The sequence below is a fragment of the Stenella coeruleoalba genome, assembly GCF_951394435.1.
Source record: "Stenella coeruleoalba genome assembly, chromosome: 8".
Taxonomy (NCBI): domain Eukaryota; kingdom Metazoa; phylum Chordata; class Mammalia; order Artiodactyla; family Delphinidae; genus Stenella; species Stenella coeruleoalba.
In genome coordinates, this window is record NC_137154.1 from 78,202,309 (window position 1) to 78,220,191 (window position 17,883).

Here is a 17,883-nt window from a genome sequence, read left to right on the forward strand (position 1 = left end):
CTGAACCCTGGTTTCCTTATCTGCAATACAGTAGTCATGAGGATGAGAGAAATCACACACACACAAACACACACACACACACACACACACGTGCCTGGTACATGTTAACGTCAAGGTCTGGCCCAAGCTATAAGACTTTGTAGTTTATTTTGGCCCCAAGAACCAATAACTGACTGGCTAGTATGACATTTAGTGGATGTTGCGATTTGGTCTGGGATCCTAAGTCACCAAAGAGTTTAGTCTTTACCTAATTTTTTAAACACACTTCATTAAGATAACATGCAATAGTAGACAAGGTTGAGAAGAGGAGAAAGGAGGGCTAGAGAATGTTGGAGGTAGTCCAGAGACCTCAGCAGAAAGGGGTTAGGAGGTCTACTAGTATGTTGAGGATTTGGCTGAGGGTAAAAGAAAATAAAATTATATGATAGGATGAGAATTATGGGCATGGGTATTTTAATTGACAGTAAATAAATAAATCAATGGTGAAGAGAATAAAAGGTGACTACGTATGGTAGATGGGACGGATCTCTGTATTTGGATTCAGCGGGCATAAAATATATCCTCACATGGACTATTTTTAGCTGTGTGACCTTGATCTAATCACTTAATCTCTTAGATGCAATATTTTCAACTATGAAATCGAGATAGCAATACCTACTTCTCAAGACTGTTGAGAAGGCAGATGGGAAAATGAGAGAATATGAGAAAATACGCAGTGTGATTCCTAACACATAATAAACCATCAATATTTCAATACTAAGAAAATATTTATTGTAAATATACTAGAAACCTGCTAAAATCGTTGCATACGTTTTCTCATTACTGAGGTCTTTTTTGTGAAATCTAAATATCAACTAAAAATGATTCACCGGTAACTATGTTTATGTCCTTTAAGGGTATTTGTTTAATCATTTAATATTGATCAATGGGTATAGATATTAACTAAATCATTACTGACAGTGACACTTTACTAGTGATATTGCCATAGATATCTGATGTGGTTTTTCATATATATTATCTTACTCTCTACCTTTGTAATCTAAGAATTTGGGGACTATATTGGTAAAGTACTTGCATATTGTTTAACTGTATGCTCAGACCTTAGATTTGTTAGGAATTTGTGGTGTTTTCATTGTAATGATTTCTAACTTATGTCAGTGGCAAAACTTAACTCCATTCTGCCTTCTTTGAAGTACTGAATAGGGAGTTCAGTCTGCTAAAAGATGCTTAAAGAAAATGTGAGAAAGGATGGCAAAAAGAGGAATTTATTGATAAGTATTTATGGTATATGTTTCAGGAAGTTTCTTCAAGGAGACCTTTCTAGTGAAATCTAGTGGAATTTCTAGTGGAATCCCCTTTGAAGTTAATAATCCACTCCTAGCCAGGAATCACATGGCTTTCACGGAGGAAGGGACCTTTGTGATCTCACTAGAGAGGGCAGCCGGGAGAGTGGTCAGGAATGAAGAGAAGGGAGAAGAGTAAGAAGCTGCCATGTACCATCCTAGATAAGGGTCAGGAACCAGGTCCCCATGAGAAAAGTGACTGTGAGAAAATTCTGAAACAAAGAATTAATAACAATGTTGAAATGTATTGATGGTCTCAATTACTATCTTACTGTATGATGAAATGCAAATTTATATCTCCAGCCTGAATTCTCTGAATTCAAGACCTGTATTTCCAACTGCCTTCCAGACATATCCATTCATCGGTCTCACTAGCATTTCAAACTACATATGTACAAACTGGAATTCCTGTTTACTCTTTAATTTTGCTTTACTTCTTAATTTTATTCTTTCCCTATTGAATGGCCTTAGCTTCCTTGTAAAAAATCAACTGAGCATAAATATATGGGTTTATTTCTGGACTGTCAATTTTATTCCATTTACCTATATGTCTATTCTCATGTTAGTTTCACATTGTCATGATTACTTTTGCTTTCTAGTAAATTTTGAGATTGAGAAGTCTGAGCTCTCCAACTTTGTTCTTCTTTTTCAAAATATTTTGGCTATTCTGGGTCTTATGAGTTTCCATATAGATTTTAAGATCACTTTGTCAGTTTCCCTGAAGAAACCAGTGATATTCTGATAGCGATTGTATTGAGTCTGCAGATCAATTTTGGGAGAAACTGCCATCTTAAAAACATGAAGCCTGACCCATGAACATAAGATATCTTTCCACTTAGATCTCGTTTAATTTCTTCCAACAATGTTTTGTAGTTTTCATATTACAAGTTTTCTACTTGTTCTGTTAAAATTTATTTCTTAGTATGTTTTTCTTCTTGATGCTATTGTAAGTGGAATTGTTTTCTTAATTTTATTTTTGCATTGTTCATTGAAGTGTACAGAAATACAATAGATTTTTTCATTTTGAACACATACTCTGCAAACTTGATGAACTCATTTATTAGTTATAACAGTTTTTTTTTCTTTTGAGGATTCTTTAGGCTTTTCTATGTAAAAGATTATACGACATACAGATAAAGATAATTTTACTTTCTTTCCAATCTTTTCTATCATTAATTTTTTATAGCATTCATTCTTGCTTAATTGCCCCACTAGAACCTCCAGTAAAATGTTGAATAGAAGTGGTGAGAATGGAAATTTTTGTCTTGTTCCTGATATTAGGGGGAAAGCATCCAATCATTCACCACTGAGTATGATATCAGCTGTGGGTTTTCATAGATGCCTTGTATTAGACTGAAAAATTTCCTTATATTCCTAGTTTGTTGAATGTTTTTATCATGCAGTGGTGTTTGATTTTGTCAAATGCTTTTTCTACATCTATTGAGATGATCATATGGTTTTTAATTTTTTTATTCTATTGGTATGGTGTATTATATTAATTGATTTTCAGATGTTAAACCAACCTTGCATTCCTGGGAAAAAAAGTTTCCCCTTGGTAATTCTTTTTATATGTTTCTGGATTTGGTTTGCTAGTACTTTTGGAGGGTTTTTGCATCCACATTCACAATATATTGGTCTGAAGTTTTATTTTCTTGTGATGCCTTTGTTTGGTTTCCATAGAAGGGCAATGCTGGCCTCATACAATAAGTTGGGAAGTATTCCTTCCTCTTCTATTTTTTGGAGGAGTTTGTGAAAAATTGGCAATAGTTCTTTAAATGTTTTGGTAGAATTCACCAGTGAAACATGTAGGCCTAGGTTTTTCTTTGTGGATAATTTTTTAAATTATGAATTAAATCTCTTCACTGGTTATAGGTGTATTCAAGCTGTCTATTTCTTCCTGACTCAGTTTCATCACTTTGTATATTTCTAGGAATTTGTCTGTTTCATCCAAATTTTCTAATTGATTGGCACATAATTGTTCATTCCTTTATAACCCATTTATTTCTGTAAGGTTTGTAGTAATGTTCCCTCTTTCATTTCTGATTTTAGTAATTTTGGTCTTTTTTTTACTAGGTCAATTTAGTGAGCAGTTTGTCAATTTTCTTGACCTTTTCAAAGAACCAAATTTAGTTTTGCTGATTTTCTCAAATTGTTTATATATTCTCTACTTCATTCATTTTCACTGTAATCTTTATTATTTCCTTTTTTCCTCCTTATTTTAGGATTAATTTGCTGTTTTTTCCAGTGTCTTAAGTGGGAAGTTAGGTCATTGATTTGAGTTTTTTCTTCTTTTTAAACATGGGTATTTACAGCTAGAAATTTCCCTTTGAGCACTGCTTTAACTTCATCAATAAGTTCTCATATGTTGTATTTTAATTTTCATTCACCTTTACGTATTTTCTAATTTCTCTTGTGATTTCTTCTTGTCCCATTTGTTGTTGAAGAGCATGAAGTATAATTTCCACTTATTTGTAAATTTTCCAGTTTTCCTTCTGGTATTGATTTCTAGCTTTATTCCAATGTGATCAGAGAAGGTATTTTGTATGATTTTAATGGTTTTAAATTTACTGAGGCTTGTGTTTTGGTCTAACATGTCATCTGTACTGGACAATGTTCTACATGCACCTGAGCAGTATGTGTAGTCTTCTTTTGTTGAGTGAAGTGTTCCATAGATATCTGTTAGGTCTAGTTGGCTTATAATGCTGTTCATGTCTTCCTTTCCTAATTGCTCTTGTTGTCCAGTCGTTCTGTCCATTACTGAAAGTGAAGTATTGAAGTCTCCAACTATGATTATTTCGGTTGTGGTTTTCTCCCTGCATTTTTGTCAGTATTTTTGCTTCATCCATTTTGGGGCCCTGCTGTTAGGTTGTCTTATATTCCTGGTAGAGTAACCCTTCTATCACTATAAATTATCTCTCTCTATTCCTAGTAATACTTTTAATTTTAAAAGTATTATTTTAATATGTTTTGTTGCCTGGTATTAGCATAGTCACCCTGGCTATCTTATGGTCATTGTTTGCATGATGTATATTTTTTCCATCCTTTTACTTTCAGTCTATTTGTATCTTTGAGTACACAGTGACATCTTGTTTTTTTATCCAGTCTGACAACCTTTACAATTTGATTAGATTGTTTAATCTATTCACATTTAATATTATTGATATAATTAGATTTATATCTGCCATTTTGCTTTTATTTTCTACAGGTCTCATATCTTTTTTAGTTCCTTTTTTCCTCCTTAATGCTTTCTTTTGCTTTACTGAAGAATTTCCAGTGTACCATTTAAATTTCTTTTATGAGGTTTTTACTTCATTTAATAAAGTTATTTCCTTAGTGGTTGCTATAGAGCATACCATATATATTTTTTAACTTAACATAATCTGCTTCAAAGTTTATATATAAATGTATATTTTATTTCTATATGTTATAAGCCCAGCCATACAATTATATATATATATATATATATATATATATATATATATACACACACACAACTTTATACAGTTAATTTTAATTAATTTAAAAATCAGTTAAGAGAACAAATACACATTTATACTATCTTTTATAATTACATAATTACACTTACTGGTACTCTTTTTTTATGTGGATTCAAAATTTCAAACAACTGTCTGGGGTTACTTGCTGAAGCCTGAAGAATTTTCTTTAGTACTTCTTGTAAGGAAGATGCTAACGACAAATTCTCTGTTTTTGTTTATCTGGGAATGTCTTTATTTTGCCTTCATTTTTGAAAGATAGCTTTGTGCAATATAGGATTCTTGGTTGAGAGTTTTTTCTTTAAGCACTCTGAAGATGCTTCCCACTACTTTCTGGCCTAACTGGTTTGACTGACTTCCAGTCTTGTCCCCCTCTAATCCAGTCACACTGCTGCCAGAGTGATATTTTAATAACACAAATCTTAATGGGTTACTTCCTTGTTTAAGACATTTAGAGATATCCCTCTTTTCTATAAATTAACACTGATCTCCCTAGAAAGGCATAGGCCCTCCATGATCTCCATCCTTGGACCAAATCTCTCATTCTAGCCCACGTTCTAATCATACTGAACTGCTTGAGGTTTTCCTCCTATACACAGGCTTTTTTATGCATCAGTGCTTTTGCTTCAGCTGCTCTCTCTGCCTGGAAGCGCCCTTCCCCTCCTGTTTGGGAAACTCCTACTCAACTCTCAAGATGAAGCTCAGTCACTGCTTCCTCTAAGAACTCTTTCTTGACAATTTTGCTAGAATTGTCCATTTCCTCTTTGTTTTGCCCCACTAATCCTTGTGCAGTCTTTTACGAGGCCACCTGGATTGCTCTTAATTACTTATCTATACATTTACCCTCAACTGTAAGACTTGTTGAGGGCATTAATAACACCCAATATGAACTGAGTACTTACTATAGGACAGGCATTTCACATTTTCTCATTCATTTCCACAACTCAATGAAGTAGTTACTATTTCTGCCTCCATCTGCCTCCATAAACTAAAACAGAAAGGTAATCCAGGTTGCCAGATGACTGCTGTTAGAGTTGACATTAGCACTCTCTTACTCTTGTCTACACTCTTATAAACAGCAAACTTTGTGCCGTCTCATGTGTCAAGGTCCTAGTACAGATCCTGACATGTAATCATGCCCAGTATATGTATGTTGAATGTGGTAGTTTGGCAATACATTAAAAAAAAAAAAGATTAAAAAACCAAGATTTTGAACTCCACCCATCTTTTAAATTTTTATTACTTATTATTTATTTCTCTATGGTGACTAACTATAAAATCCTTAAATAAACAGATCCAGTTCCAGTATTCTTGGGGTATCTAGGAAGGAAAGAATTTAGAAGACTGTATCCTATTTTGCATCAATCATGCCTCCATATATGTAGAAAGAGTGATTTGGGAGTGGAAAAGGGCTGGAACCTGTAGATTTGTAAGTCACTTTACACAAAATTTAGAAAACACTGACCATGTCAAAGAATGATGGAGTTGATAGCGCCTCCCCGTCCCCCCGCCCCCCCCCCCCACCCAGTTCTCAGGAACTACTTGGTGTAATCACTGCTCTGGTATTAGTAGGCAAGGGAGAACATCTATTGGGAGAGATTAACCATAGGTAGTGGAAGTAATGTAAAGAAAAAAACTGGCTGGATCATTTAGGCCTTCTAGGAAAAGAAAAGGAAGGAATGAAAGCAAACAAATGTATGGGGAAGTAGCCCTTGTTAGTAAAGTTTAACCAGTATGTCATTTGGTAATGTAGCATGTGATGGCATCAGCATGGCAGAATCCCCTTTTGGATTTCACTTTGTAGTTCTGTGAGCTGCTCCTCTGTAAGTTACTATCAATATTACACTGACATGTGGGTTCTTACTCTTACAGCCTGAATCAACCTAGCCCCAAGCCAACACTCAAACCTCAGTGGAGGAATTCTTCAGTAGTTTTCTCATGCCATTTCATTCACTAAAACGGGTCCCCAGCCCTAGGGGTTCATGGAGAATTTCCCTGACAACCTGCACATCCAGAGACTTTTCTTCCCTTGGCACATTACTTGTGTCACAGACTGAACTAGCATGAGGACCAAAGAAGAACCTGAGGAATGACTAAGGAAAATAAATCCTAACACAATGTCAATGGGTGTCAATAGTAAAATTATTCGTCTGTAACTTGAGGCTTCTGTATTTTTTGAGTGTGTCCATGTGCTTTACCTATAGAACTTCATTGCCTCCTTTGCTTTTTCCTTCCAGCCCTCTTTCTTCCTATTTAGAATAGGATGTAATGGCTGAGGCGCCATTGACCACCTTGAATCCTGTGGCCACTATGAGAGTGGAAGCTACCTGTTAATACTAGAGCAAAATGCTAGAAGGAACTTGGGTCCCTAATGGCCATGGACCCACCTTACCAGCTCTAAATCTGATAAACTTCAGACATTTTACATATATGAGAAAGAAAGACCCTTATGTGTTTAAGTCACAGTTATTACTAGGTCTCTCTTACTAGCAGCTGAACATAATTTCTAACCAATATAGGCTTTACAAGACAATAAGATGTCATACTCATGCGTGAAATGTGTGGAATTCAGGGGGATTTATTAATAAAGATGATATGTTAGCTTTTCCTGAACTTTTTTTTTTTTTTTGCGGTACACGGGCCTCTCACTGTTGTGGCCTCTCCCGTTGTGGAGCACAGGCTCCGGACGCACAGGCTCAGCGGCCATGGCTCACGGGCCCAGCCGCTCCACAGCATGTGGGATCTTCCCGGACTGGGGCACGAACCCGTGTCCCCTGCATCGGCAGGCGGACTGTCAACCACTGCGCCACCAGGGAAGCCCTTTCCTGAACTTTTGAGGTTATTTGAAAATAATCTTTTCAAGGTTATTTGTCTTATTCCTTAGTGTGTAAACCGGTGTCTGTGTTGGAGAGTATGAAGTAGGAGACACCGATTGCTGAAATGACTGTCTCTGCCTTGCCAAAAGCAGAGATTTCAATGCAATTTCAGGGCCCTTCAGTATTGAAAAAGGAAATCCCCTTGACCAGCTCTTTGACTGGATTGCTATTTATAGGAATACTGAAGTTTAAGCAATCATTTGTTAATTATCACAACTTTTAAAGCAATTATTTGCTAATTACCATATAAATTCCTACTGTTACTGAACAGTCACTCTTTTTGAGCACCTATTATATGTCAGGCACTGTGCTAGGTATGTACATGTATTATATCACTTAATACTCTCAATAACCTGGGGAGATTAATATCAAAAGTGCCTACTGCAGTTTCTTTTCCTTTCCAGCAAAAGGAGCTCTTTAATATTTGTATTAGTGCCCTAGGCCAACTTTTTAATGAATTTGTTTTATCTAGATTACTAAAGACTTTTCCTTAATAGACATTCACAGAGGTTCAGTTGGAAAGGTTCAAAATTATTTCCTCAGGGGGATAAGGCATCGTTAAAATCAGGGACCCTCCCCTCCCCATCCCTAAATTTATGGAGTATTATAAACCTCTCACCAGGCCCCTTGTGTTAGCCGTTAAGCCTCAGTCCTGCCTGGTTGGAGGTCCATGCTTTACTGCGGGTGCTGGTGGGTGGAAGATTAGTCCAAAGACCAGGTGATGAATGGAGAATGGAAATAGTAAGAGAGTGGATAATCCCCCCAAGGAGAATCGGGCTATGAACAGGCTTTGACAAAGAACCAAATAATCATAACTCATACTCTCACACACTTGCTCATACACGCATCTCTGGATGCCATTCTCTGAAAACCTAAAATGGGAGTTGGATTTCTCAATATCTATCTTCCTGTATGTCAACACGGTGATTACAGCCACCTTACCTTAAAGAAAGACTTTGGAGAGTATGCCCAGCAGATATTAGGGACTTAATAAAGGAATAACTATTGCTATTTCATAAAGGAAGTTCTGAAAGAAAATTAGTTGGCTTAGTGGTTTAAACATTGGACTGGAAGTGACAACTCATGACAGCAAGTAATACTTTGAGCAATGCTACCAGGGCTTTCAGTGGCCCAAAAAAGTCAGCAGGGTCCACATTTTGACATTCATTTTTATGAAATAAATTTTTCTTTTCATGAAGTATATCTGTGCTTCAGTTATATTACTTTCTCAGCTCTAAATTGAAGAAGATGACAGATATATTTATAAATTTATTTTATGCCACAGAAATGGTTATTAAAATAGATAATAGAAAATAGAATGAAAACCCTTGGACCAAAGCTGGGTCCTCTGCCAACCAGACCCTAACAGGGACCTAAAGTGTTTAGCACAGTCACCTGTTTAGAGTCTGTTTTGGTTTCTTTCTTATAGTTCAGAAAAACAAGCAATGCTAAAGTGAGAACTGTGAATAAAGAAGGAGCAGAGGCAGCGCTTGACAAAGAGCTGCACTCAGTTCTCTAACATGAGTCAATTAAAGTGGTAAGATGAGGCAGGAGAGATGAGGTGTGACCCTGTGTGCAGTGATTGGATCTGCTTACAATAACCTCCTGCAAGACGGGCATGGAAATGATATGTAATCCTCCTTGGATAAGAAGAATCTTCATGTTCTGGGTTAAAGGACTTAGCAATAAGGCCTTTGCCTTTCAGTAAAAATTTCCTTCAAGGAGCCCCATAGTCATGACCACATTCATTTTGCACAAAATCACAGACTATGCTGGAATGCATAGATACTCAAGAGGAAATCAGTTCTTCTTTCAGGCATTCCCAGTGGGTAATTATATACTGGGAGTGCTACATCCACTCTTTTAGGCCACTGGGGGTCCAATTAATGAATGATTTGAAAGCTTTGGATGATTCATGTGCTAAAGACCAAACAATGGGATTATTGAATGAATGTTTCACTTATTTGGACGGTTCAGTACCTTGAAGACAGTATCAACCATCAGTAAATGACACCCCAGTGGCTGAGAAGAGTCAATGGGCCTATAGCAAACTTGCCTTGCATTCTTTTCTGCAAAAGCATTTTTCCTTCTCACTGAATACATCTGGACAATCAAAAGGAGAAAAGCCATACCTGTAGTATTCATCTCCCACAAAGAAAAGGGTCTTCTGTGCATCCTTGAGATAGACGGCAGCATCTATTCGCTGCACGTATCTTGGGAACCCAAAGTCATAAATAGTCCGAGGAGTACCTTGCATTTGGAATCCTCTTGTTATCCAGTAGTGGGGTCCTGGAAACAGAAATTAAAATTTACAAAAACTCTGTACCATTTAGTGATGCTCTTTACTCATGAGGATTTCTATGCAGGATCACAAATAGGGCTAGTTTATCGGATATTTACCATGGCTAAAACCTGGTAGGAGAAAAAAGCCTCTATTCAATTCGGTAAAAGACTTAAAACTTGCTCTGGAGGCAAAATCCCTAGTGATGCCTTAAGAAAGCAAGAATATTGATACAATTATGTTTTAAATTTAACACGTTCAATTTTTTCAAGATAACTTTCATCTGTATAATCTCATTTCAGTCTCATATGTGTATGAGAGACAAGGGGCAAGCAACTCACAAAAGCTGATTCTTGCTTAAATTGGCACTAACCTTCTACCCTTAGCCCTCAGCATCAAGAAAATACAAACTAAAACTGATAGTTATCACTTATTGGACAACTTCCATTGGCTAGCCATTGTCATATCTTCAAGGTTGTTATTATTATAATTATTTTGCACAGAAAGAAATGAAGACTGAGAGCAGTTAGATAACTTCCCAAAGTCACTCAAATAGTAAAGGTCTGGAGCCAGAGACATATGTATGCGTCCACCTCCTGAAGTTGCAGGCGTCTGTCCTCTCTCAGCTGCGTGTATTTTTCTCCTGAGGGTTCCATGCTGATTTTTGTGAATTAGAAGCTCTCAGAAGAGTATACCATGTCACTCAGAGCAGAGGTCCAGGGGACAGGGACTAGGTTTCTACCTCCCTGGACACTGTCACTTATAACAGTGCCTCACTAGACGACATCTTTGGCTCTGAGAAGAGTTTGATAGTCACTGTCACTCCTGTCATGGTCACAGTACAGAAGAGGGGTTTATCATCCCCAATCTGAGGAGGAGTGACTGGAACATGCTCTGTGATAGCTAACAAATGCTGACAGTACTAGGTGTCCCAAACACACCAGGCACTGTACCCTGCCACTTCTTTCTTTGAGGGTTCTTTAGGGTACCTTTAAAGAAGTAAGCTGTGCCCCTCTCAGCCACTTCATAAGCTGCATCCACATTGGATATAAGCTGGGGAAAGGAGCTGGTGATGGTGTTGGGCCGGATCCCTGACATCAAGTGAACCTGCCGACGCCAGAAAATCCTATTGGGCAATGGAAAAGAAATCAAGATCAAGGGTTGACTTAGATCTTCAACTGAACCTGGGCTGAAATATACTGCAAACCACACTTCAGAGGCCATTTCTAAATGCCTCTTGCTCTTACCTTGTTTTTAAGGAGAACATAATTTTTTTTTAACATATCTGGGACAGTCATAGTCTAACCAAGTTTGTTTTATTTATTTATTTTTGATTTTTTTAAACATCTTTATTGGAGTATAATTGCTTTACAATGGTGTGTTAGTTTCTGCTTTATAACAAAGTGAATCAGTTATACATATATATATGTTCCTATATCTCTTCCCTCTTGTGTCTCCCTCCCTCCCACCCTCCCTATCCCACCCCTCTAGGTGGTCACAAAGCACCAAGCTGATCTCCCTGTGCTATGCGGCTGATTCCCACTAGCTATCTATTTTACGTTTGGTAGTGTATATATGTCCATGCCACTCTCTCACTTTGTCACAGCTTACCCTTCCCCCTCCCCATATCCTTTTTTGACTTTAGTAAACAATTTCTTCTCCCTTTTCATTCTTTTAGCATCTCTGTAATCCTCTTTCCTTCATTTATTTAAGGATGTTCAAAACATGAAAGGATAGCAAGGGTTGACATCAATAATTTATACACTTAAGCTGTGCACCTTCCTATTCCAAGTATCATTTGCTACAAATTTCCCTTTCCACTTCTGATCTTTTAAAAATTAAAATCTCATAAAGATAAATACCATCCAGGTGCACTTTATAGATATTATATAAATGAGCCAAACTTTTGTGGTTGGAAGAGGCTAATTATTTCCTGTAAAAACTGCAAAAACATTAACAATTATAAATGATGTTGTCTATGTATTTATCTACTGAAAATGTTTATATCTTTGTACCTAATGGCTACTTCAGAGAAACTCTGGTACACATACATTAACTTAAGATTTATCAACTCAACCACCCATCTATCCAGTATTATTTACATAAAATTGTGGGAGTATACAAGAGGGTACTGGGCTGAAACCTTCAATGCAAATGAAGTCCACTTTGAATTTTGGAGATGAAAATCATTCTTATAAAATACAAATAGTTTACTTGACTCCACAGAAGTTAGAATCAACACATAAAATTATTTGCAGACAGGGAAATTGTAATAAAGTTCTGACATTTAATTTTCCATATAGTAAGTTTAGGCACTCCTCAAATCTTATGTTGAGTTTTAGTTAATTTAACAAATATTTATGGAGCACCTATCAGCAGGCACTGAGGTAGACGTCAAGGATGAAACACTGAACAAGACTCGGGCTCTGCCCTCAAGAAGCTATAATCTAGTAGTAGAGGCAGATAAGTGATTAGACAATTATAATTCAGAGCAATTTGTGCAATGAAGAGTCAAGCTCATGTTGCTCTGAGAACATAGAGTGTATTCCACAGGAGGGATGTGTCATTCCATCTGGGGGGAGCTGGCGAAGCCATCCAGGTGAGGCACTTTAAGCTGATGACAAAATCTAAAGCAGAGCTGTACTGAGAGAGAGAAATACTTCATGTTCCTAAGCAACATCAAGAGGCAAAAGGAAAAGCACATGTTTTAGAAGGCTGTAAGCTGGAGCTGCAATTCCAATGCTGACGAGTATCTCCAAGTCTGTTTCATAATCTCTTTCTTTTTAGGTTCACTAAATTTATTTTAAAAATCATAAAACGTTTCTTACAAAAGAGTATTACATTCTGCACACTGCTCTGAATAGATGCCAGGGACATATGGACTATTGTTACTTTTCCTCCCTGTCCCCCACCCCCCCCAATGTTACAGTGACCACAAAGCAAAGTGTTCACAATAATTACGTGGGGGATTTTTTTTTTTTTCGGTACACGGGCCTCTCACTGTTGTGGCCTCTCCCATTGCGGAGCACAGGCTCCGGACGCGCAGGCTCAGCGGCCATGGCTCACGGGCCCAGCCGCTCCGCGGCATGTGGGATCTTCCCAGGCCGGGGCACGAACCTGTGTCCCCTGCATCGGCAGGCGGACTCTCAACCACTGCGCCACCAGGGAAGCCCAATGGGGGGATTTTTTTTAAAACCACCAACAATGAACAAAAATTAAAATTCACTCACTCTGCTGCTGTTTCAAAATTTCAATGTTAGTTTCTGCACACCCTCCCCTACCCCCACCCCTGTTTGTAAGGAACTAAAACATTACATCTGGTGAACAGCAAAGATTTCACTGCATCTCAAATGCAGGACACCTATGAAGCAGAGGAATGTTGGCTTTTTAAACAGAAGCAGATAAAAAAAAATGATGCAGGACTCCTTCAGTTCTTCACTAGTCTTAGATAAACTTTCCAGAATACTGCTTCACACTATAAAAAAGAAAAAAATATCTTGCATTAGAATCCTTCAGCATCTGCATACTGCTTCACACTGTCCTGCAGCAAATATTGTGCATTCTGTATCTGGTCCTGTGTTCCTATAATGGTAATGATCTGATCTTTGGACCCTTCTAAAGGCTCATCAATTTTGATCGAAGCTCCTGACTCACGATGTATTTGTTTAATCTGCTTACCAATTTTGCCAATAATAGATCCAGCCATAGATCCAACTATATCTTTGGGAATAATTACTTGTGTAGTAATAATAGGTCCACCAAGAGCACCATATGAGTCACGACCCCCTGCATAGGAATAATCATATCCAGAGCCACCCTGTGGTTCATAAGTCATCTGCCACTCTGATGGGCTCCATGTATCTATTGCAGAGCCCCAGGTTTCATCAGCACTGAAACCAACCATGCCATCATAACAGTCTCCAGGTCTTTCTCTTCTGTCATAGGCCATTAGATCTCTTCCTCTAGGTGGCGGTGGAGGAAGAGGAAGATTCCGAGCTCTGCCACCACCCCGGCCCCCTCGTCCAGGAGGAGGTCCTCGACGAGGGCTCCTATCATCATAATCTCTTCTGGATGGAGGCATGGGACGCCCACCCCGACCAGGAGGCATTCTGTCAAAACCACCTCTTCCCCACATGGGAAATCCCATGGGACATCCGGCGGTCATTGAACATCATTGAACCATCATAATCATAGGTTTCATCGTAAAAATTGGGATCATAAGGCTGAGCATGTCCTTTGATGGGAGACTCTGATATAAGATCAAGGATGATCTTTATGCACTCTACAACCCTATCAGGTTTTCCTCCAATAAGAACAACTCTGTCAGTGGATTGAGGACAACATTCCTGGAAAAGCTTGATTGATGTCTGAGTGTTCTCTCGAAGTTCTTTGATTTTAGCACCTTTGACCCCAATAATTCCTCCAGCCAGACTCTGATGGATCAACAGTCTCAACTCACAGTCAAAGTCGCTTCCTTTATAGTGTTGGTAATTTAAGCATTCCACAGCATCAGATTCGAGCGGGAACTGGCTGGTTGCAGTGGGTGATGGCAACTGCAGGCCCTCTTCCAAGGTACGAATGATTTTCTTCAGAATTTCTCCAATTGTTTCAATATCAGCACTGATACTCAATATGTGCTCGGGGCCACTGCTGTCTGGGACTCAAACACTGGCATTGTAGTCTGTACAGAGAGCCTTAATATTCTTGCCTCCTTTTCCAATCACTGCCCCAGCATTCTTGCTCTGAAGCAGAATGCGTAATTCAACCATCTCATCAGTGCTTCTAGATCTTTTAAAAGCTTATTCCTCTTCCATATCTTCAGGAGGGCGTTTACCAAATTTGCCATTGGTTTCGGTGTTGGGAAAGGTTTCCTCTGGCTGTTCAGTTTCCATTTTCTTGTATTAAATAGACACACCAATCTATTATTAAATATATCCTTGCAGGGCAGAACTGAAGTGTTCTGCTGCAGTTGCCAGGCAAGGTTACCATCCCTATGCTGCCGTGCTGCCTCAGCCCTGTTTCATAATCTTGTAAATGCAAATAATAATAACTTGCCTATCTCCTGAGATCCTTATGCGGATCAACTGAGATAAAGCATATGAAAGTGCATTATAAACTGTAAAGTGCCACTTGGCTGAATATTGTCCATTTTTAAAATTATTATTTGGGCATCTACCATAGACAATACTCAGTGTGGCAGGAGGCCATTGAGGGTACACTTCCTCTCCCCAAGCTTTACACATCACAGCCTTATCTAGACCATATGTATTAACAGATGGAAAACTGAGACCCAGAAAAGCTGATGGGCCCAAATGTCAGCAGTGGTTAGGGGCAAACAGAGCCGATTAGACTCCAGCTATGTTGATTTTCATCACATGTCCTAACTAATCTACTTGCTCCTTCCCAGACTGTGACCTCCAGTTTTTCTCTGTTTATAACTTGACCCCTTACCCAATGAGACCTAGCCTTTGCTGAAGGCCAGAGGGACTGCTTTCCCCCTCTCCCTTCTCTTCACCATCACAGAAAGAGCACAGGTTTGGGTATCCAGAAGAATCAGGTAATGAAAATAGAAAAAGAGATCATGTCAACAGTCCATAATCTCATCTTTGATAAGGAGGACAAAACAATGGATTAACTGGGAACCTGATGAAGAATCCAAAAAGCAAGTGTTTTACAATTAATTCAATTTAATACATACTTCTGAAATGCTGACTCTGCTCCAGTCACTGTGCTAGATTCTCATTAAGGCACAAAACGTGGCTTTCAGGCAATTATAATAGTGGGGATGAAGAAATGAGAAAAGTGGGCAGGGGGAGCAATGCTACTGGAGTCTAGTGAAGACAAGGGGTGACATTTTAGTTTACATCCTACAATGCACAGGACAGCCCAACATGACAAAGACCAGTCTGGCCCAAAATATCAGTAAGTGCCAAAGTTAAGAAACCTTAGTTAAAACACTTAGACATATTATAATGTATACACTGTATGTATAAGGTAGTAATAAACACTACCTATATGTGATATATGTGTGTAAAGTATCACAAATTCCAAAAGAATCTGTACTCATGAAAAATTTCAGTACATTAATGAAGAAAAATTATGTCTACTGGGTAATAAAGCAATAGAACACATATTCAGAGGATTTACAAACTTAGAGCTATAGATTACAATAATTAATAAATTAAAATTGACAAAAAATGTATAGCAAGTAACCTCCTAATACAGCTGTAAATGGATTTAAAATATAAGCAAAATGAAAATCTATAAAACTGTTGTAAAGGAACAGCTAAGGGGGATGTAAAAATGTATTCTATGCAAATGGAAATCAAAAGAAAGCTGGAGTAGCAATACTCATAAGAGAAAAAATAGACTTTAAAATAAAGACTGTTACAAGAGACAAAGAAGACACTATGTAATGAGCAAGGGATCAACCCAAAAAGAAGATATAACAATTGTAAATATATATGAACCCAACATGGGAGCACCTCAATATATAAGGCAAATGTTAACAGACATAAAAGGAGAAATTGACAGTAACACAATAATAGTGGGGGACTTTATTGCCTCATTTATGTCAATGGACAGATCATCCAGACAGAAACCCATAATGAAACACAGGCTTTAATGACACATTAATGACAGATTAACTTAATTGATATTTATAGAGCATTCTATCCAAAAGCATCAGAACACACATTCTTTTCCAGTGCACATGGAACATTCTCCAGAACACATCACATGCTGGGCCACAAAGCAAGCCTCAGTAAATTTAAGAAAATTGAAATCATATCAAGCATCTTTTCCTACCACAATGCTATGAGATTAGAAATCAACTAAAAAAAACACAAACACGTGGAGGCTAAACAATATGCTACTAAACAACAATGGATCACTGAAGAAATCAAAGAGGAAACCAAAAAATACCTAGAGACAAATGAAAATGAAAACATGATGATCCAAACCCTGTGAGACTCAGCAAAAGCAATTCTAAGAGGGAGGTTTATAGTGATACAAGCTTACCTCAGGAAATGAGAAAAATCTCAAATAAACAACCTAACCTTACACCTAAAGCAACTATAGAAAGAAGAACAAACAAAGCCCAAAGTTAGTAGAAGGAAAGAAATTATTAAGATCAGAGCAGAAATAAATGAAATAGAAAGGAAGAAAACAATAGCAAAGATCAATGAAACGAAAAGCTTCTTTGAAAAGATAAACAAAATTGATAACCCTTTAGCCAGACTCATCAAGACAAAAAAGGGAGAGGGCCCGAATCAATAAAATTAGAAATGAAAAAAGAGACGTTACAACTGACACCACAGAAATACAAAGGATCATGAGAGACAAGCAATTATATGCTGATAAAATGGACAACCTAGGGGCTTCCCTGGTGGCGCAGTGGTTGAGAGTCCGCCTGCTGATGCAGGGGACGCGGGTTTGTGCTCCGGTCCGGGAGGATCCCACATGCCGCGGAACGGCTGGGCCCGTGAGCCATGGCAGCTGAGCCTGCACGCCCAGAGCCTGTGCTCTGCAACGGGAGAGGCCACAACAGGGAGAGGCCCGAGTACCGAAAAAAAAAAAAGGACAACCTAGAAGAAATGGACAAATTCTTAGAAAGGTACAATCTCCCAAGGCTGAACCAGGAAGAAATAGAGAATATGAACAGATCAATCACAAGTACTGAAATTGAATCTGTGATTTAAAAACTCTCAACAAATAGAAGTCCAGGATCACAGGTGAATTCTACCAAACATTTAGAGAAGAGTTAACACCTATCCTCAAACTACTCCAAATAATTGCAGAGGAAGGAACACTTCTTTTTTTAATTTTTCTATAAATATATAACTATATTTATTTTGAATATTAAATAGTTTTTAAATTAAAAGCAGTTT

General features: G+C 37.9%; 1 protein-coding gene and 1 pseudogene across 2 annotated transcripts in view; both read right to left on the reverse strand.

Moving 5' to 3' along the window:
• The window catches only part of LOC307190815 (matrix metalloproteinase-20), a gene marked incomplete at both ends in the record, with an annotated part of 50,459 nt that overhangs the window by 4,253 nt on the left and 28,323 nt on the right, over window positions 1–17,883 (reverse strand). Inside the window, 2 exons of the mRNA XM_079930237.1 lie at window positions 9,846–10,002; window positions 10,984–11,120. Coding sequence (XP_079786363.1) covers window positions 9,846–10,002; window positions 10,984–11,120 — 294 coding nt within the window. The remainder of the gene's footprint in view (window positions 1–9,845; window positions 10,003–10,983; window positions 11,121–17,883) is intronic.
• Window positions 13,497–14,951, reverse strand: LOC307190621 (heterogeneous nuclear ribonucleoprotein K-like; annotated as a pseudogene). The gene has a single exon. The product of its transcript is annotated as a heterogeneous nuclear ribonucleoprotein K-like (transcript).